This window comes from Anguilla anguilla, chromosome 2 (assembly GCF_013347855.1).
Source record: "Anguilla anguilla isolate fAngAng1 chromosome 2, fAngAng1.pri, whole genome shotgun sequence".
In the NCBI taxonomy this organism is placed as follows: Eukaryota; Metazoa; Chordata; class Actinopteri; order Anguilliformes; family Anguillidae; genus Anguilla; species Anguilla anguilla.
The window spans coordinates 44241199-44262224 of NC_049202.1; the positions used below are offsets into that span (position 1 = coordinate 44241199).

Sequence of the window (21026 nt, forward strand, 5' to 3'; positions counted from 1 at the left end):
ATACATGCAGTAGCCTAACTGTTATAAGCAGAAACTCAGCATTTTCTTGTGGTGGCCATTAATTGGTGTATGATTCAGTATTCCAATGATACAGCCTGCTCTCTGCTTTGTCAGATGTATTTGAGCTCAGGAATGATTGAGGATGTGTATGAAACGCATGTATGGATATTACTTTTCCTCCACAAAGATTTAAACGAATTGAAAAAATTGCATTGCTCAACATACAGACAATCAAGATATGTAGATGCATTTACGGATATTCTGCCTGACACTATATTATTTCACGAAAAGGAACGACACACTCTTCTGCAATGCTCTGCAGCAAAGCCATGTACTTAGCCATGGTCCCACCCCTCTGCCTAATGACTCCGCCTCTCCATCACAGCCTGCACGGTGGAGCTTGCTTGCCCTGAGAAAATTATGCCACAGCTCAAGCTCTACTGATTACTGCAGCAAATAGCAATAGCTATTGTTAGCATGTGTGAATTTTCAACATACATGGTGCAGATCTCTGAAATGTGCTTGCATCTTCCTCACATCATACCACTCAGTTTGCTGTGTCTGGGCTTTAGAAGAAAGCAGAACTCCTGCATGTCTGGCTGCCTTTTTCTGTGTGGTGGCAAACCGGTGTCAGTTTCACTATGTGCAACAGCGGTTGAAAAAGTGCCTTGAGCAACCGTGCTAGGCCTGGTAGATTGCTGTGTGCCCTCATCTGGCCACCTCTGTATCTACTGTTTACAGATCCTGTTTTTACTGAAATGTGGTTTTAAATGATATTGGTAGCCATTAACTCAAGATCTGTCTCTTTGAAACTAATAGGGGCTTGGCCAGAGCCATTCAGATGTGTTTTAAGTTTTGCTTTCTAATGTTACCTTTGTATCACGTATATTGATATAGCCTACATTTTACATTGTTGAACAGGTCATAATTAATTTAGTTTACTCTGTGTGGTACTTGGTTCCAGAAAATACATTTTTACTTTTTAAAAATGTTTTGGTGCTGTAATGCTCACACTCTATCGTGCTATTAAATGCACTATTGTATTACAGAGTTTGTATGTTTATCTACAATTAATATTACAATGTATGTTGATGTTAACTGTCTTCCAGAGGTTCTCCTAGAAGGCTGATATACCCACCCTCCTGTTAAAACATTTTCCATCATGCATTATCCTTCTTTGCTGTCCATGACAATTACTCTGTGATGTTGCTTTTCTAATTAATACACCTATTACCTTTGTGACGTTGTTAATTGTTCATTGTTAAACCATCCAGTAGGCTACACCTCTAACTCTGTTAATTGTTTGACAATGCCTATAACCTCATGTGATGAGCTAATTGCCTGATAGCCTACAGGTGTCGTACCACCTCCTTAAGATGTGCTTCTTTGTTGTGCTCTCGATACGCCCTGATGAAGGTCTTGTACCGAAAGCTTGTCATTGTCATTAAAAAACACATTCTTTGCAATACCCTCAGTGTGCCCTCAGTCTTTAATTGCACTGTAACGCTCCCACTGACAGTCCCGTGTCGGGTGTCCTTGTTGTCCTGCAGAACGTCGTGTCGAAGAGCGCCCTCCAGTTCAGGGGCAACGCGCAGCACGATGCCCAGGAGTTCCTCCTCTGGCTTCTGGACAGGGTGCACGAGGACCTGAACAACATCATCCACCCCAACAGCAGGTCGTCCATAAAGGTAGCCTGGGAGGACCGGTCCCTGTGCGCCGAACCTTTGACGCCTTCCTGTTTGTTAACACCTTTGTGCGTTTAGATGAACCCTGTGACTGCAGTAGCTGTTGAATGGAATGCCAGGGAGGCCCACACATCCAGTGGGCCGCGTAAAGGGCTTTGCTACAACCTGCGCTGATTTATTGGCCCGGGCTGAAAGCCAGGAGCCCGGCGCGGGGCGTGAATCTGCCTGGAGGGAGGGAACGTGGGCAGGGACGCTGTGGCTGGGCTGTGTGTCGTATATCGCGGGCCGTTGGCTGATTTACGCCCCGCCGTTAAGGAGAGGCAGCCATTGTTGATTTTTATCACCCACGCTCGCTCGCCTGGCTGTGGCACGTTTCTCCTCGGTGCGCTCCGAAGGACACGCCCCTGAGAAAGAGTAGATGAGGGATATGGGGCGGGGGGGCAGGGGGCGCTCCCTGATTAAGACCATGGTATTGTGCTGTCTGTGGATTACTGGAGGATGCCGTGATAAGCTAGGCTGTCCTGTCCTCCTGCTCTGCCCCCCCCCCCACCCCGAGGAGCTCTGCTGGCAGAACGGCGCTCGTGTCTCAGAAGCTCACGGGCCGGGAGCAGTTGGTGGGCGGGGCTCCACGACACTGCTCCGAGCCTTTGAGTTACGATCCGGCCTTTACCCTGTCCTGTAAATCAGAAGACGCACTGGAGTGCGTGTTCCTTTTGTTCTTTGTTTGCTCCGGTGTTTCTTTTGAGCCAAATTAATTGGTTCTCGTCTGAACTGTGGTGAAGGCCGGTCCCTGCAGCTTCGCTCTTCCCTCAGACCGCGCCCGCCTGACGCTCTCCCTCCTTCTCCCACCAGCCCCCGCTGGAGGAAGATGACCCCGCCTCAGAAGGGCCCTCTCTTCCTGTGGCTGGCTCCTTCGTGCAGGAGCTCTTCCAGGCCCAGTACAGGTGAGGCCTGCTGCTTCAGCCCCCACTCCCACCCACCCCCACCGTCACTCTGCCGCTTGTGCTTTACCCTCTCGTCTCTCCCGCCAGGTCCTCGCTCACCTGTCCCCATTGCCAGAAGCAGAGCAACACCTTTGACCCCTTCCTCTGCATCTCTCTGCCCATCCCCTTGCCTCACACAAGGTAAGTGCTCTATAGGTGAGCTGGCTGCACCAGGCCAGCATGTGTGGAAAACCTTGAGGTGTGCGTGTAGCCCTCTTTCTGTTGGGGGATTTTTGCTTGCCCTGTGTCTCAAATGGTCCGCTAGTTCCCAATATAGTAGACTACCTAGGTGTCAGCCATTTTCCAGAAATTGGCCAACACCCAAGTTAGTTCATTATATGGGGAGCTAGTGGACTATTTGAGATACAGCCATTGCTATTTTAAAGCATGCAAGTATCCTAAGTGCCCCAATTTCCTTATGTGGGGGGGGGGGGGCAGTTTGGGTTTTTGCGGTTCTCCTCTACCACAAGCTTTAACTCCTCAGTCCGCCACAGAGCTGACCACTGTGGAGGGGAACACCTATGGTCACTGTTTCAGGAATGAAGCCCTCTGGGGTTGGCTGTAGTGACTGTGCTGTTCAAACTGCTTTCATTTTTTTCTACAGCTTAACGTGCTGTACAGGCGTACGCCGAGCGGCACAAATTCCTCAAAGGCCGTCCAAGACCGCTGTCACGAAGTAACGGTTTATAAGAGCTGTTGTAAAAAAAAACCAAAAAAAAAAAACCTTTTAAGCGCAGAAATTATGGCTGCCGTTGGCGTGTTTACTCTCACGGCGGCTGCTGGAGCTGTCACACCGCGTGCTTTTATCGCCGCCGCGGCGTCTCTTTCCGTCCCTTTCGTTTCGAGCGCGTTGTTTATCTTCGTCTCCGGAGAGCGCCGTCATAAACGGCGGCCTCTCTCTCTCTCCGCGTCTCAAATTAGCGCTTTTATCTTTCCGCAGAGCTGATTTCTCGCCGCTCGGCTTAAGTTTCCTGATTGCGCGCGGATGCTATTTTAGGTGGTGAAAGTGGGGGGCAGGGGACAGAGTGTTGACGTCGAGCGCCCGTTGTTTTCTGAACTCATCAACTTTCATGAATAATTGAACTGAAGGTGAAATTAAGGATGGTGAGGATATCTAGCGTATTATGCCTCTGGTACGTTAAATTACAGGTGGCAAAACGGTATTTTCAACTGAGAAATAACTTAGTACTCTGTTTCTTTTTGGCCAGGATACGGACAATGCTATTTCAGTCTTGGCATTATTTGTCAGAATGGAGCGTTTTCCTCTCAAGAAAAGCAAATGTACTAACACCGCCCTGTTCCAGTGGCCAACGTATGGACAACTCCCTGGTTTAAGAGCTAAAACAAACAGACAAATATATGCATCTTGCAAGGCCTCATAAGCTTGTGAGGGAAGAAAAAATGTTTTCAGTAGTGGTGCAGCCATGGCAATTGTGTTGTTGACTTTTTTCTGAGCTGAGAGGAGTGGTGGATTTGAGTTTTGCTGGTGGACTGACTGTAGTGCGTGTTCAGCTGGACCTCAGTGTTACAGGTTAGTGAGGCATACTGATGCAGGATATTTTGGTTTACCTTTGTCCCGTTAAGAAACACGCATTGTTTCTGTCAGTTTTTGGATATGGATCAAATGAAAAGAAAAGGCTGCAAGCACTCATTCAGTATTCTTTAAAGTCATGCTTTTGTCACGGGTACATACTTTACTGCTTAAGTCTTAAGCCAGGTGTGGCTAATTGGATTATCAGTTGCAAAATGTTAATATCAGTCCCGCCATCGACGTAGGAGGGGCATAAATAAATTTTGCGTTTGGAACAACAAATCATTTTTTTTTTTTTTTAGAGTTGCATGCTTTGCAATAACGATGTAGATGACTGGCGATGTCATTCAGTCATAAAACAGGTGCACATTAAGTTAGAATTGCTCAAGTGTGGCGCGCTCTCGAAGCAGCTGAATGAGCAGTGACATGAGGGAGAACTCCCTCTGCTGCTGACAGCAGGCGCACTGACTCGGTTACTTGAGAACCACCATAAATAAACAAACAACCAAAACAAACCATTCTAACCTAGCTTACCAAGTTACTGGCTGGCTCGCTAGCTAGTTGGCAAACAAACTTAAAACATTAGTCAAATCTCTCCCCCCCCTTAGACAGCCAGACACAGCCAGACACACACATATAGACAGATACACAGACACAAACACACACATACAGACAGACACACACATATAGACAGATACACAGACACAAACACACACATACAGACAGACACACACGCCCATACACACACACAACACTCACACACATACACATACATGGACAGACAGGCAGAAACACAACCACAGACACACACACACACTCACACACACACACACACACACACACAATGCCAGTGTTCACAGTTGTCATGGAAATTGGATGGCTCCCAAATGGCTCAGCCGTGAGAGATATCGGGTTGTAACAGACCAGTTTGGGTTCTATAGCTGCAGGTTATAGCCTTGGCGGTGTCATAAGCCATCTGTGACAGTATTGTCCTCATCCCATCACGATGTGGGTCTACCCAGTGTCCTCGGGATACAGATGGACTGGTTTCTCCCAACCCAGTTTCCAGGTGACCAAAGATTTTCTGCTTTCTTCACCGAGACATACTCCTTGCCTCAGGTTGGCTTTAGTGCTCCTGTAGAACTGTATCCTCTGCGGTGTGTGACTGATACGTATGATTCACTGCCAGCTGAATGAGAGTAATGCTTTCACATGAGCTGCAGTGCTCCTGGTATGACTGCAGTGATGACTTAACAGGCATATTTATTCCAATCTTGGAGATAGTTAAAAAATCACAAAATGAATTGTCAGAAGTAGTTTAGTTTTGGGTAGCTAATTTGAGGGAGCATTTGGTTTTATTTTACTACTCTAGTTGTTGGTCACCTGTAACAGAGCCAACACTTACTTCACTGCATTAAAAGTCCGGTCCTTAGTTTCTCCATTTATTTGAATTTAAAGTACTGAAGCACTTATCACATTACGTTGAACCGAGGTTCCGCAAAGAGAAGTCAGGTGCTGGAGGAGAAAATGAATGGAGGAGGAATGAATGAAGCGAATGATTTGACGGGGATACAAATTAGGCGAACTCTCTTGGCGGTTCTCACGAACGCTTCTTCAGTGCGCTGTGACAGAGTAACAGCTTATCAGAGCGATGTGACTGTGTAAGCAGGAGGAGAGAGAACCCTGGTTAGGAGGCTCATTGCATCCGACTGACTTTCAGCGGCGCTGCGCGGCGGCGCGCGAGGACGTGCTAACAGGGCTTTTGTACTTCCTGCGTTTACTCTCGACGTCCCCGGAAACCCTTTGAATGGGACGGGCGTGGCGGGGGGAACAGCTTACGGGGAGCAGCCGCGCGGTGACGCGCTTACGGTCGCTCCCCGCTGGCGGAATGCTAATGGCCGGGAGAGCGGACCGGACATAAACCGCGTCTGTTTACGAAGGGGGGGGGGGGGGGTTAGCCGGAGCACTCGGCTGCGTTAGCTCGGCGCTCGTTCATGCGCCGTGTGCTCGGAGAGCTGGCAGCGAGGCGGGCCCGGGCCTCCTCTGGGTCCCGCGCCGCTCTTCCTCCAGCAGACACTCTCCTCCCCGTCTGGCGCAGATTTAGACGTACTGAGAGAGATTTGGGGGGGGGGGGCGGGCGGGCGGGGGGTGTTGCAATGCCTCATTTGCATGAGCGGAATTTGTAGACTGTCTGCACGCATTTCCTGCATCTTTTAACAGCGCAAGGCCAAGCCTTTTCTTATCTGATCAGATTTAAAGACATTAAAAACATGAAAGTGCATCTGCACATTATTTTCTCAAGGATATTCATAAGTCCTCTGATATTTGTCATTTTAAAATTAAACTGCATAATGGGTGATGATTTCATAAGTTTGGAATAGGAATCAGGTAAATAACAGAAGCGGTTACAGGTTAGTCAGTGTTGTGCTCATTACGGTTCCAGCCGTATGTGATGATATGTTTGATGTGTGCTGTGCAATTCGTATGTCGGCTGGAGAAATGAAAGCTGTGATGAGAGTAATTGATCTGGTGACTTTGCGGGACACACACAGCGTCTTACTGGCAATTAGACAGCGGAACATACATCACTTACTGGCTGTGTGGGCTTCAGACGGCCCTGCGAGCGGGGGTTTCAGAACTGCTGAACAAGCACAAAACTGTGTGTGTGTGTTTGTGTGTGTGTGTGCGCGAGGGATCTCTGTGTGTCTGCCTGTGTGTGTGTGTGTGCGTGTGTGTTTGTGTGTGCGCGAGGGGTATGTGTGTGTGTGTGTGTGTGTGCGTGTGTGTGCGAGGGATCTCTGTGTGTCTGCGTGTCTGCCTGTGTGTGTGTGTGTGTGTGTGTGTGTGTGAGGGGTCTGTGTGTGTCTGTCTGTGTTCCTGCCTCTGGGCGTGTGTGTGTCTGCCTGTGTGTGTGTGTGTGTGTGTGTGTGTGTCTGCCTGTGTGTGTGTGTGTGTGTGTGTGTGTGTCTGCCTGTGTGTGTGTGTTTGGCAGCAGCGCATCTTGGCTGGGCCTGCTGTGCGTCTTGGCTGGGCTGACTAATAGCCTAGCGCAGCGGCTGCCTCCCCTGAGAGACTCTCTGCTGTCCGCGCTCGCTCCGCAGTGAGCCGCACTCAAGAGCGCCGCGGCGCCGCACACGCGCTAATTCACACCCGCTCCCAGGCCGCCAGCTCTGAAGGGCTGCCGCACCGTCTAAAGTGCCCTGCTTGCCTCTTGATGCAAACTGACAATTCTCATTAGGGCCAGGCCTCTGAAATGGAAGGCCCGCTTCCTGCCTTCGAGATCCTAGCCCGCCGTTTTAAGATTTAAGCGAGCCCAGAGCCGCAGGCTCGTGGAAAGTTTGTCCCCGTTGCTCTTCTGCCGTGGCCCAGAACGCGCCTTCCTGGCAGCGTAGGATGGAGACTAGCGGCGGTTTGCGCGCGTGTCCCCCGCGCTGCCCGCCTGTCTCGGCTGTGTCTCGACGCGATTATCGTCCTTTACGGGAAGGCCCGTCACCCCACGGCCTCCCTCACATTCAGCCAAAGTCCAGAGATACACTAAGCAAGGTCATGAACGTGGCGGAGAGCTGTAGGCCTGTTGTAGGCTTGTTGAGGCTGGTGTGGCCCTGTGATTATAACGCGCGCGTGTTCTCTGTCTCCGTTTCTCCAGGCCCCTGTACGTCACTGTGGTTTACCAGGGGAAGTGCTCTCACTGCATGAGGATCGGCGTGGCCGTGCCCCTGACCAGCACTGTGTCCAGGCTGAGAGAAGCCGTGTCCCTGGAGACCAAGATTCCCACCGACCAGGTTCTGCGCTCTGCTCCGACTCCTCTAGCGACGTGAATCCCGCTAACTCCCGCTTCAAAATGGCGCTGAGGAGAAAATGAGACTGGGAGGGTGTGGCACCACCATGCTCATGTCGCAGTGCTGCAGAGATCACCCTCTGGGTGGTCCTTTTTCTAATTAGCGTTGTTCAGGCTAGCCCCGCCTCCTTTGTGGTCAGCAGGCACTAGACAGTGTGTTATCTGCGTTTGGGGTGTGCGGTGGCTCAGCTTTGCAGCCTCTGGGGATGGTGGTGAGGGGGTGGTGGGGGGTAGGTGGACCAGAGGCTCTCTCGTGTCACCCAAGTGAAGGGAGCCCTTTGTTCCACCGGGGCCCATTGTTACCCAAAACCAACAATCCGGCGCCTGTGTTTGATGTTGCTGGCCATTGGGAGAGTGAGCCTCTCGTGGTGTCATGGGACGACAATGGGCAACACAGCAGTGAAAGGCCGTCTCACCCCCCCCAGGCTCGTTTGTGTGCGAGAGTGTTTTTGAGATGGGATTGTTAAAATAATGCCAGTCAGGCTATTTTACAAGGTTGAATGCATGGCTGAATGCTTTCAAGCATGTTTGTTAGCCCTGTTTGTGTGATTTTGGATTTGTTTGGGCATGTGAATGGAACCTGACTGATTTTGGCTGTTTGCTCGTTTCTGTACAGATTGTTCTGACTGAAATGTATTACGATGGCTTTCATCGCTCCTTCTGTGATGATGACGACGATCTCGAAATTATTCAAGAAAGTGACTCGATCTTCGCCTTTGAGACGCCTGAGATATTCAGGCCAGAAAACATTCGCTCACAGAGAGGTAACATTTAGTTTCTGTGTAGGTTGTAAATGCCCACTTATTAAAAAAAACTATTGTGATTGTTTAAAAAAGAAAAAAAATGCAACCTCTGGTTGAAATATTTGTACGAACAAGTTTGCTTTAATGCGATTAATGCTGGCTTCTGTTTGTAGGAAGCCTCCATGCAAATTTAAACCAGAACAACCTGAAATATGGGGCGGAGCACAACCGAACATCTTCCTACCTGCAAGGAGCTGTGAAGCCCACGCTGCCGACCAATAAGAACGCAGGAGCGGACAAGATCATTCTGCTCGTGTGCAACAGGGCCTGCTCTGGCCACCAAAGCAGAAGGTACTAAACAGATTTAACCAACGAAGAGCAGAGTCTGTGTGTTGTGTTTTTAGCTTTTGACCATTGCAGGCTGCACAACCTCTGTCATGGTGTACCGTTGTGTTCACACGAATGTCGTGCCTGAAGACGTTTTTCTGACAATTGCTTATTTGTGATGTGTTAAGTCTGAGAAAACATGCTGAAGGCAAAATTACTCTGTAGATGGTTTATAATATGGATTGTTTCAAGACACTTGATGTGGCTGTAGAGACAGTCTAAACCCAGTTTAATTCCTTTTTCAAACGGGGTCATTATGACTCGGTCCAGGGCATAAATGATGTGGAATTCCTGGCCTTTTCTGTGGTTCTATGATATGTGTATGTTCTTTGTTGTTAATGCCTTTTTTTGCTTTTGGGAAAGTGATGATGAATGCATGCTTAAAAGCCTGCTCAAGTTACACTGAAGACGTATGTACAGGCTCTGGAGTCAGCTGGTGACAGAGATTTTTGAGGGTTGTAATTACACATTGCCCACACCCTGTATGATTTTAATGGAAGCCATATGAGGCTGTGTGTGTACGTGTGAGCGCTTCTGCTATCCATGCTATGGAGATTTCTGCATTAGCACTGTTGCTGTGTATTCCGTAGTTTAAACCACTCTAGTTTCTTCTCTTAATCCACTCTCCTCTGTTACATCTGTTTGAAGTTCCTGACAAAGGCAGTGGTGCTCGAAGTGCACTGTCCTTGGTGAAAAATATTTATTTAGCAGTGGGTGTTCCTTGATTTAAAGAAAAGTTTTGGAAGCCAAAAATGTATTGCAGCAACCAAGAATAACATCACTTTTATTACAAACACTCTCAGGACTCTTTCGGCTTATGAACTGTCTTAGGGCCATGGGAGTTTTACTAATGTTGTGGAAAGACACAGTTTTTCTATTTTAATTATTTAAACTTTGTTCTGAATTTATTCATCGGTACAACATTTTAGTCCGTTTGATGTATTTATATCTGAAAATGCAAAGTCATTTGGGACGATTCTTAAGTATTTTACTGAAGACGATTTTGGCTAAAGCATTGGCTCGTCTCTCAGCGAATAGTTCCCTAATTGGGCAGAATATACCAAGAGGAAATGAGAATATATGTGGTACTCTAGGAAAATGTTTCAAACTCTGGGTGAGAGAATGAACCAAAGTGTATGTGGAAGTGCAGATGTGTACACAGAAGGCCTTCTGTACTTCGTACCACTGTTCCAGGCTCCTGTAGGAGTTTCAGGCTCCTGTCCTGTGTGGAAGTGAAGGGAAGTGTGGGCAGGTGGGGGATTGGGCGGAGGGAGTGGGATGCAGAGAATTTACACAGGGAACATGGGACATTGCCATGTTAATTTTTACAAAGCACTAGCTTCTCCTGTTAACACAGCCAACTACTGCCCAATATGTTAATAGATGATGCCATTCACACACGTTGGTGGCAGTAAAATCTTGGTCATGCTGTATACAGTCCTAAGGTTAGCCGAATAAGGTAGCTAACCTTAATTAGATGTTTAGGGGGAAAAAAGGTTAATCCTAATGGCTAACTTCCGGTGACATTTTAAGGGTATCTACGGGAATATTATAAACTTTTGCAAAACTGTAGGTTGACCTGTGATATTGGCAGGTTTCACTTTGTAGCTAGTTTTTAAATTTTCATGTATGTGTTCCAGTTGCTTTATTATTTTTTCAGTAGAATGAAATGAAATGACAGCTGGATGGATGTCTGAGTGGAACTGGAAGTTTGGGCGATCCATTATTGTCATGGCTTTGTTCACAGTAATATCAAAATGGAATACTCCAGTAAATGTCAGTAGGTCTAGAGGCAGCTATTTGCCGGCACAGCTTTTCTTGAATGCAGACTCTGACTCACTCGCTCTTGACCCTAAACAGTAAAGTATACAGTTTGGGGTAGTGCTGCTTGTGTGAAAAGGATTAATGGGCAGTAGTGCCCTGTGGCATCTGCCCGACGTGGAAGAACAAACACGGGTGACTGCTGACTGGATGTCGCCTCTCCAGCTTCTGCTCTTGGGCAGGTGCGACCAGGTTTAATGCGTTGTGAGTGAATGGGCACGGTCATGATGTGCGACCTGCCGGTTCCCCCCTGAGGTTAATTCTGTGCTCGACTCTTCCAGGTTCGGCCACCCTTTCGTGCTGTACCTGGAGCGCACCGTGACCTGGGACGTCCTCCAAAAAGAGATCCTGGAGAAAATGCGCCACCTGCTGAGGCCCGGAGTCTACATACAGGTGGGTGGAGCCGAGGTGAGGAGTCTGTTCGGTCCGGTCCGGCTGAATTTGGCGCACCTGGTAACTTCCTGTGACCGACTTTCTTGTTTGCCCCTCGTTTATCTGCGAGTGAGCAGATGACTTCTCCAGCACTTTCTCCTTGGTGCCTTTCTTCGCTGCATCATGTCATTTTTTTAAGCTGATGTGTTTTTGTTGACTTGATTGAGTTTTCTGTGTGAAGCCACTCACACAGTCACACGTGTTCCTGTGGTGTCCGGGCTTTACCAGACAGAGCAGGGACTCACTGAGAGCCTTGTTCGTCTGCAGGTCGGGCCCTTCAGTCTACGCGTGGTGGGAGTTGTTGGAATCACGTACCTGCTGCCTCGAGAGGAACAGCCTCTTTGCCACGCCTCTGTGGAGAGGTAGGTTCCGCACTGCCTGCCGTTTAGCCAATCCCGGTCTCAGAAAGGTGGGGGGAGTGGCTGCCATTAACCTGTAACATCATCAAGAACATCTGTGTATTTTATGCTCTTGAGGGAACGTGGATAACCAAGCGACAGTAATGCATAGTCAAACATTGGAACGGAAATACATAAAGGTTATTTGTTAATTGCAAAATGGCTGTATCTGTTTCTAATCACGGTTATTATCCTGCTTCACCTGCTGGCTGCTATGTGTACTGGAGCAGCAATAATGGGATAGAAATTAGGTCTGGTGTTTGCCAAAGAGGTGGTGTGTAGTGTCACGGTGGGTGAGAAGAAACTTCACTTTGGGGAATCCCAGCCCATTAGCGTGGAGCTCAGGAGAGCTCATTATTATTGTTTTAGTTTGTCTTTTCTCCATAAAAGGAAGGAGAGAAGGGAGAGTGGTTATGCTAATTTATGAGGTTTTTCTGCTTAAGTGAGGAGAAAAATGCACGGTTTGATTTTCACATGGCATTTACGGCAGTCATTTCCAAATGTATGTATTTTTTACAGTAGAATGTGGATTTTTCTGCATTGTAAAAAATAAAGATTATGGTTATGTGAGTCATCACTGTACCCCTTCATGTGGTTCTCGCTGCTGGGCGTGATACAGATCTGTGGAGGAGAGATTTTGTTTTTATCTAAAGGCCGGGGAATAACTCTGAGTGTAAAGCTGAGGTGTTTGAACAGACGCTAGCATGGTGTAATCCAGCAGCCCACGGCCTCTTTGAAGGAGCTAATGAGCTTCGGCTTTAAACTCTGGCTCAAGGCCTTTTCTTTTCTTTTTTTTTTTAGAGAAACTCACACTAATTGAGGTCTTAGAGGGTTTAAAAGGACTGTTCTGAATGCCAAGAAGGCAATTAATATGTTTTATGACACCAGTGTGGGTACAGCATGCTGGGAAGAGCAATGACATCATGCACGAGGGAAGGTCCATGTAAATCTCCCTGAGAAGGGAATGTAACTCCCGTCCGCATTGCCACAGACCGCAGCACTGCACCTGTTCCACCCCCAGCCCTGCCCACAGCAGCGTCGATGAGCTGTGATCCTGTGATTTACTGGAGAACATGCTTGTATGTGTTATGTATATTTACATAGGTGAATAAATATATTGAACATATTTAAATTGTCCCAACCACAGTCGGAACCAAAAAAAAGAGATCCATTTTGGAAATGGTATTGAAATAAAGAACTGGAACTGGAAGCAAAAAATGTTGAGTGATACCCAGCCTTGCGTGCAGCATTTGGAACCCAAAGCTAGTGACTCCCCGCTCACCCAGACCTGCACATGCTCCCCCAACAGCAGTCCTTTTGTAGACTTTATCACGCAGTTATTTTGGCCGTTACAGTTTGAGATGAAGCACTGGGGCATGTTTGCTGTCGCTGGTCGGCATGAAGACTTGGGGCAAGATGGCGAAGTGCTCAGTTTTCACTCCTTAACCTTATCTTCCCCGCGCAGAGCGTACAAGTCCTGTGGGCCGGGGGGCCCGCCACACATCAAAATAGTCGTGGAGTGGGATAAAGAGACCAAGGATTAGTAAGTGACTCTGCCTTCCAAGCCAGAACGCCTGTAATGCCCGGCGTGTTTGTGAATCGTAATGAAATCACATTTATATAAATTTGCGCTCGTATGTGCACAGAGTTGCAGTTACTGCACAAACCTTTCTAATTTGTGTACTTGTTAAATGTGGTCTTGAATATTTGTGCTGGACACTGCTCTTTTTTGGGCCATTATTGCGGAGCTGTTATTTCGTTATATATTGTATTGTGTGATATATATTGTATTGTGTGATATACTGTTTAAGTTGCCTGCAGCTTTTTTTTTTGTCAATTTTTTTCCCCCAATCAGAATTCGATTGCTTTTCTGTGTACTGTAATCCTCCATTTTGTCTGAGCCTTCAGTATCAGAATGCTCTGATGGTATGCTGATTTTTAGAGTATTTCCAGAAAGCATTATCTTTGAATGATGAGGCCTCTCTTAAATCTGCCACGTTGCTCTGTTTGAGTAAAGCAATGGCTTGCTTTAAAACGATGAAGAGGAAGAAAGGGACTGTAAAAGCAAAGCCTTTTGATGTCCCTTCGCTTTAATCTCTTGAGGAATACCACTGCAGAATGTCCCACATTTCGTGAGCCAGGATTTACATTTTGAGCAAGAAGCGATTGAGAGACGGAGCGTGATTGTGTGTACTCTGCTCGCTGGAAAGACAGCCCCGCATCCTGTTACTGATGGAACGGAGCCTAAAAAACGCGCGAGCCGATGTGTGCGGCGTGCTGAGTGCGTCTGCCCCTCCCGCCCGCAGCCTGTTTGGACACACCGAGGACGAGTACATCCCGGACGCCGAGAGCGTGCGCCTGCAGAAGGAGCTGCACCACCAGCCCCAGTCCTGCACCCTCGCCCAGTGCTTCCAGCTCTATACCAAAGAGGAGCAGGTACACTCTCAGTTTGACTGTGCTTTTTTGGCAATAGCATTATGGATACATACATAAACGTACAGATGTAGAGGAAATTAACGCGCAATAACGTACTAGACACGGGGCAAGGAGGACACAAAACAAGCGATGTACTTATACGTATCTGACCAATTAAAAGTAGGACGGGGTGATTGCAGATGAAGGTATATTTAATAGATGCACGCACGAAGGCTTTCACTGTGTTTCCTGCTCTATAGTTTTTTTTTAATAGTTTAGATAAATGCTCAACCCTCTCTGTCCCTCTCTCTCTGGCACTCACTCACACGCGCAGATATTCTGTACCCATGAAGATGCGTGTATATCTCTGCTTGTCCAGCTCTGAGAAATGAAGGATTTGTGATTGGATCTTTGTACAGTGCTGTGCATAATCCTCTGTGTTCGAGGAATTATCCCTCACAGCTGCTCGTGGCTGACATTTGTTATCCTTTTCCCCTTCATTATTAACTCTTCATTCTGAAACATCTGAACGTTTTAATCTTCAAAGGCAGCGGAAACATATCAAATTAAGAGGAAGCAGAACACATCGCACAAACCCTGTTCCCAGTAACAAAATAGTTTCCCTAATGTTTGTAGAGGCCGTGACCTTAAATAGTAGATTTGTTCCAGCATTGGAACCATTGTGGTTGTTGTTGTTACAGAAGAGCTTAACCAAAGTGTGGAGTCTGTATGTTATCCGACCAGCTAAAAGAGAGAGTGAATGAGCGGTGACCTGTGACCTCTGTGTTCTGGGAGGGGGGTTCTGTGGCCAGCTCTATGCCCGTAACGCGTTGGCGGTGTCTGTCCTTAATGGAGAAGTGGCTCTGCTGTCTGCGTTGCAGCTGGCCCCGGACGACGCGTGGCGCTGTCCGCACTGCAAGCAGCTGCAGCAGGGCAGCATCAAGCTCAGCCTCTGGACCCTGCCCGACATCCTCATACTGCACCTCAAGCGCTTCAGACAGGTACCGACCGCCGGCGCCCGCACACAGACCCGCGCGAGCCTGAAGTGCGCCTGAACCTGACAGAGTACGAACGCACCTGGAATGAATGCACCTCGCCGTTGTCATTCGGTGTACGCGCCTTGTTGGAGAAACTGTTGTGCGCCTGGTACATCCAAACAACTCTCTTTTCAAGGGAAGGTGAGCTGTTTGGATGCAGCAAGCACCCAACAGGGTTTCCAACCAGGCACTTTAAATTCAGCGGAGGCCATGTTGAGGGCTGATGAAGCCGAGCTTCATTCCAGGCATGTGCCTCAAAGCTCCCTGCCCCTCACTGTAGTGCAGATCAGGGTCAGGGGAGTGGAACTCGGGCCTGCGAGCACAGCCTTCGGGGGTCTCATTATGCTCGAGCTCCAGACCAGGCTGCTGCTTTGAAAAAGAAGCAAACCCAGCCGGTTTTCTAGGGGGGAGGAGTTATGGTGTTTCGGGCAGGTAGTGTAGCTTCTTGCGAGGCCGGTCAGCCGAGAGGACCGCGACCGTGACCACCGCCCGGACCGTGACTATGCCCGTGGCTGTGCCCCGCCCCTCGCAGGAGGGGGACCGGAGGATGAAGATGCAGAACATGGTGAAGTTCCCCCTGGTGGGGATGGACATGGCGCCCCACATGGTGAAGAGGAGCCAGAGCAGCTGGAGCCTGCCCTCGCACTGGTCGCCGTGGAGACGACCCTACGGCATGGGCCGCGACCCCGAGGACTACCTGTACGACCTGTACGCCGTGTGCAACCACCACGGGACCATGCAAGGGGGGCATTACACAGGTAACGGCAGCCTGCCCTGTAGAGCTGGGGGGGAATTCAAGGTTGAGAAATTTTCTTTGATCCAGTTCCTAATAAATGCATACGTTTTGATGTTATTTTGCGACTGCTTATTTCCTGCAGCCTACTGTAAGAACTCCATTGACGGGCAGTGGTACTGCTTTGATGACAGCGATGTGCAGCCCATATCTGATGATGACGTTTGCAAGCAGACTGCGTACATCCTGTTTTACCAAAGGAGAGCCACCATTCCCTCTTGGTCGGCCAACAGTTCTGTTGCTGGTGAGCTGTTAAATTTCATTTCTTTAGCCAGTAGCCCCTGACCTTATAGTGTTGTATATCTACAGATAAAATATTGACCTTCTGTGTTCTTTGACTTGCTTATGTAGTACAAAGCCTAATAGAAAAGTGATATATGTGCTGATATGCTGTGCTTTCCTACCTCCAGATCAGTTGACTCATACTTGCTTATCTTTGGGGCTAATCTGCGTCTGACTAACAAAAAGAGTTCCGCTGACATTAGATTGTCGTGATTGTGGTACGCCGCGTTCCTTGGAACGACATTGAGTAAACTGGACTAATCTGTCAGCGGTATCTGCTGCGTTGAGAGCGGTTTTTGGATGACGGCAGACCTTAAGTGGATTAATTTCCCTGGGCAGCACGCGGAGTACCCAAATATTTTCCGTTATTTGAGAGCCTGGCTGAGCAAAGCCAGGTGCTCAAGAGGCCAAAAGCAGGAAGCTGTTTAAAGGTTGGAGTCACCTTGTTCAGCAAATCAGGACTTGAAAATTTAAAGTTCAATGTGAGGTCATGATAAATTCAATTCAGTCTCAGTATTTCCGTTGTCTGTTGCCCTTGTGTTGTGAAGCCTCCTACTCTGAGGGTTCAGTCTCTGTAATGGAGTCTTTACAAAGTCTTTATGAGCGTGTCTGTGTTCATATTTGAGGCTGTTTGAGGCCTGTGGCTCCCTGCCTGTTTCTCAGTGTTTGTATCTTAACTTTATCTGAGTATCTTTCAGTCTCAGGTTCTTTTCCTTCCTCGCTGTGTCTCTTTGAGCTTCCTGTTTTCTGACCGCGTCTCCCTGCTGCTCCCAGGTTCCACCAGCTCCTCCTTGTGCGAGCACTGGGTCAACCGGCTGTCGGGCAGCAAGCAGCCCAGCGTGGCCTCCGCCGCCTCCTCCCGCCGCACCTCCCTCGCCTCCCTGTCGGAGTCCGTGGAGTTCACCGGGGAGCGCAGCGAGGATGACGGTGAGAGGCCCGTTCAGACTCACACCTGCTGTCTGTTTATGCTGAATGTGCTGCGTGTAGAGTGTGTGCTAGGGGTCGCAACATGCTTGTGTATTATAAAACACTATAAAACAAATAAATACTGGTTAATAAATGAATAGTGTAAATAATGATATGGTGAAAATGGTGCATAATGCCATTACTTTATGAATTACGAGTGGTTTAATGTTGAACATTAATAAAGATATGAGTAAAAGGTGAATGCCATTTGAATGCTATTAGCTGTTTTAACAACTTTAAACTGCCTTGAAACTGGTGAAATCTCTGACTTCTCTGTGTTTATCTGTGTTCTGTGTCCTTTCTAACCTTCTTATTGCTGACTAACAAAAGGACCCGCTCCCATGCTGAGTTAAGCCAACGAGCATGCCTGCTATTTCTCAAATCCATTCAGCCTGGTGTCAGTGCGTCGGTTTAAACCCTCCCCCCCTCTTTCCTCCGCAGGGGGATTCTCCACCCGGCCCTTCGTGCGGAGCGTCCAGCGGCAGAGCCCGTCCTCGCGCTCGTCCGTCGCCAGCCCCCTGGCGGCGAGCGAGAACGGCGTCAAGCCGTCGTGGTCGCTGAGCGCCAAGCTCCAGCTGAGGTCCGGCTCGCCCTCGCGCTTCTCGCTGGACTCGCACTCCTCCGGCACGCTGGAGCGGATCGGGGAGGCCGCCGACGACAAGGTCTCCACCTCCTGCTTCGGCGGCTACGGCAAGAGCGAGCGGCAGGCGGGCGGCAAGGCCCCGCTGGCGGTGATGGAGGGCGTGGCCAGCGACGACGGCAGCAGCCGGAGGTCCGTGGAGGAGCCGTACTGCAAGGCCTCGCCGCAGGCCGACAAGAGGAGCCCCAAGCCGGAGCCCGTCGACAACAACAACCAGGCGCCGCCCGCCGAGCTCAAGGAGCCCAAGAGGCGGGGCAGCGGGGGCGGGGCCGCGCCCAAGCCCGACAGCGCCGGGCCCAAGAGGAGCTCCTCCAGGGCCACGCCCGAGCCGGAGAAGAGCTCCAAGAAGCGGCAGGCGTCCGCGGCGGCTCGCGGCTCCCCCGCCTCTCCGGTGTCGGCCGGCCCTCAGGCCAAGGGCCCGGCCAAGGCGGCCTCGGCCAAGGACAGGGCCGACGTCTCCAGGGCTGGCAGGGCCTCGTCCACCGGGACCCCCAGGAAGGAGCCGGCCAAGGCCCAGGAGGCGTCGCCCTCGGGTGCGGCCACGCCCAAGCAGCGCGTCGCCGCGGCGGCCACCCTGCCCCCGCCCTCCCCCGCGCGCAGGAAGCCCTCGGCGGCGACGGAGAGGCCCCCGGCCCCCGGAAAGAGCAAGCCTGCGGAGCGTAGCGCCGGCCGGGACCCCGCGCGAGCCTGCGCCAGCCCCCCCGCCGACAGGCCGGGCCCCGCCAGGGCCACCGCCGCCAGCGCCGCCGCGTCCCGCTCCTCCCTGCCCCGCCCCCCGAGCGGCACGGTGCGCAGCTCCAGCAGCAGCTCCTCCGTCACCAGCCTGCGCTCCCCCGGCGTCCCCGCCAAGGACCTCCGGCGCAGCAGCAAGTCCGAGGACAAGGGCCTGTCCTTCTTCAAGTCCGCGCTGCGCCAGAAGGAGACCCGCCGCTCGGCCGACTTCGGCAAGGCCACCATCCTCGCCAAGAAGACGCCGGAGGGGGCGGCGCCGCCGCCGCCGCGGCCCGGCGCCGAGGCCCAGAACGGCGCGCCGGGGCCGGGAGAGGGGGCAGGTAAGACGGCCCGGCAGGCCACCCCGGACCCCAAGGCGGGAAAGACCGCCGTTAAGGAGGAGCCTCCTAAGGCCGCCGCCCCCGTAAAACGCTCCCTCTTGTCCCCCGGCAAGTCGAAGTCTTCCGCGGCCGGGACGGGCGCTCAGCCGCCCGCCAACGGGAAAAAGCCGCCCGACAGGACGGCGTCCTCCAGAAAGCTTTCTTCCAGCATGCGATCGTCTGCACGACCAGCACACAAGCCTCAGTGATATATCAATACCGTTTCCTTTTCTGTAATGAAGCTTTTTTTGATGTGCCTAATATATATATATATATATCTATTTATATATATATTTTTTTTTCCTTTCCTAAAGAAAAAAACCTATTGTAAATTATTAAAGCGCCTTTCTATCCTGCCGTTGAACCAAATAATTGCCGTTGGCAAGATCTGGTACAAGAGTCTACTGCTGTACACTAAACTGATTAATTACCTAGGATTATGTTTTAATACAGCACTGTATATAGATTTTTATGCTGAAGAAAGATATGATATATATATATATATATATATATCATATTTCTCATTATAACCTAATGGACTTCACTTTGATTACAAGGTTATTTTAGCTTCCTGTTACTGTAGCATGCGTAAAAGAGGTTTTTCAGCAGGTTTCTTAAAAAATATTTACTCAACAAGGGATTTAAAGTGGATTGATGATTTATCATCGTTCCAGGATATATTTTCAAGAGTGATCAAACACGAAAGTTACTGTACTTTGTACCAAGTGCTGCTTAAGGGGCAATATTTCACAGCTTTTGTGAGGTTGGCTGTTTTTCTTTTGTTGTTTTTTGTTTTTTTTTGCTTCTCAGATTGATGGTTAAATGGCAGTAATACCAGGGCAATTCTAAAATATACTGAATCTGCAAAAACTCTACCATAATCCCAAACTGTCTGAATTACATGGAGCCTTTAATCAACTTTAAAGAAAGCCGCTTTCTGGCCTGCTGTGGTAGTGCATGCGTGGGCCCGAAGGCTCATTCTGTCCTTCAGTGCGAAAGAATTTTTGCTGTACAACCAGCATCTTGTTACGTATCTGACTTCCAAAACAAGACCAGTTCTTAAAAACTAAATACATTGCTATCAACCCAATGCCCCTTATTGCCATTGAACATGTATTTAAGGACGCTCATTAAGGATTAAATAATGAATGTTTCCAACACACATGGAATGCTCTGTGCCATACAAAGGTGCTCTTTCTGTTGCTCTGCCCAGTACTGTGCAGAGCAGGTCTATCTGACCTCTGTGCACCGGTGTGTACTTGTGCCTTTCAATAGGTGTCTCATAGGATTCATGAACTAAATAGAATTTTAACGGAACTTAATGTGGAAATGACATGTAACATCAGGCATGGCAGTCGGTTTATTGGAAAACAGTTTAAGAGGCTCTAGGTTTTTTTTGGGTTTCCTTTCAGTTGATTTTGGTTCAGTTTGCCATTCTGTTAAGGTCTGTCTTACTCCTAGCACAGAGTGTACAGTTATGTAAAGTTTTGTATAATTTTGATTATGTATGATTTGGTAGAGGTCCAATACTAATGTTCTGTCCTCGATTTTGTTTTGCATTGACCCCATCTCCTGTTTTTGTCTCAGAACCAGGTGGGTGACCTTTCCTTTATTTCCTGGCCGTGTTTATGCGTCTGTATAAATGCGTGTCCATGCAGTGCATGTGATGCTTGCTGCTGCTGATGTCATTAAAGGTGGCAGCTCGGCAGGGAATGTTGGTTTTTTTTGGGAGAGAGCCACCTTATCTGTCCTCCTGACCGGCTGCCAGAGGGGTGCGGTGGCGGGGTGGGGGGGGTGGGAGGGGGTGCGGGGGTGACCCCTCTGGTGCTTTCGGCCGACGTGCGTTTGGACCCGCGAGCTGGAGACGGCCCCTGAGCGACGGCGGTTTTGTTGAGTCGCGCGTTAGCGAGGAGCTCCCGCCGCCGAGCCTCTCCGCCGTGCGGCGGGACAGGAAGAGGCCCTGCTGCCGGGGCGTTTGAGGGCG

General features: G+C 49.5%; 1 protein-coding gene across 2 annotated transcripts in view; it reads left to right on the forward strand.

Moving 5' to 3' along the window:
• The window catches only part of LOC118221275 (ubiquitin carboxyl-terminal hydrolase 31-like), a 32269-nt gene extending 11453 nt beyond the window's left edge, over window positions 1–20816 (forward strand). Inside the window, exons 2-17 of one of the 2 annotated variants that reach the window (XM_035406193.1) lie at window positions 1551–1688; window positions 2538–2629; window positions 2717–2809; window positions 7846–7981; window positions 8654–8801; window positions 8954–9131; window positions 11270–11381; window positions 11688–11782; window positions 13284–13361; window positions 14125–14254; window positions 15115–15234; window positions 15803–16028; window positions 16149–16307; window positions 17120–17272; window positions 17642–17659; window positions 17753–20816. In XM_035406193.1, the coding sequence (XP_035262084.1) occupies window positions 1551–1688; window positions 2538–2629; window positions 2717–2809; window positions 7846–7981; window positions 8654–8801; window positions 8954–9131; window positions 11270–11381; window positions 11688–11782; window positions 13284–13361; window positions 14125–14254; window positions 15115–15234; window positions 15803–16028; window positions 16149–16307; window positions 17120–17272; window positions 17642–17659; window positions 17753–19251 (3375 nt within the window). In that variant the 3' untranslated portion in view covers window positions 19252–20816. The remainder of the gene's footprint in view (window positions 1–1550; window positions 1689–2537; window positions 2630–2716; window positions 2810–7845; window positions 7982–8653; window positions 8802–8953; window positions 9132–11269; window positions 11382–11687; window positions 11783–13283; window positions 13362–14124; window positions 14255–15114; window positions 15235–15802; window positions 16029–16148; window positions 16308–17119; window positions 17273–17641; window positions 17660–17752) is intronic. The other variant, XM_035406195.1, reaches the window with a different exon arrangement.
• The last annotated feature ends 210 nt before the right edge of the window (window positions 20817–21026 follow it).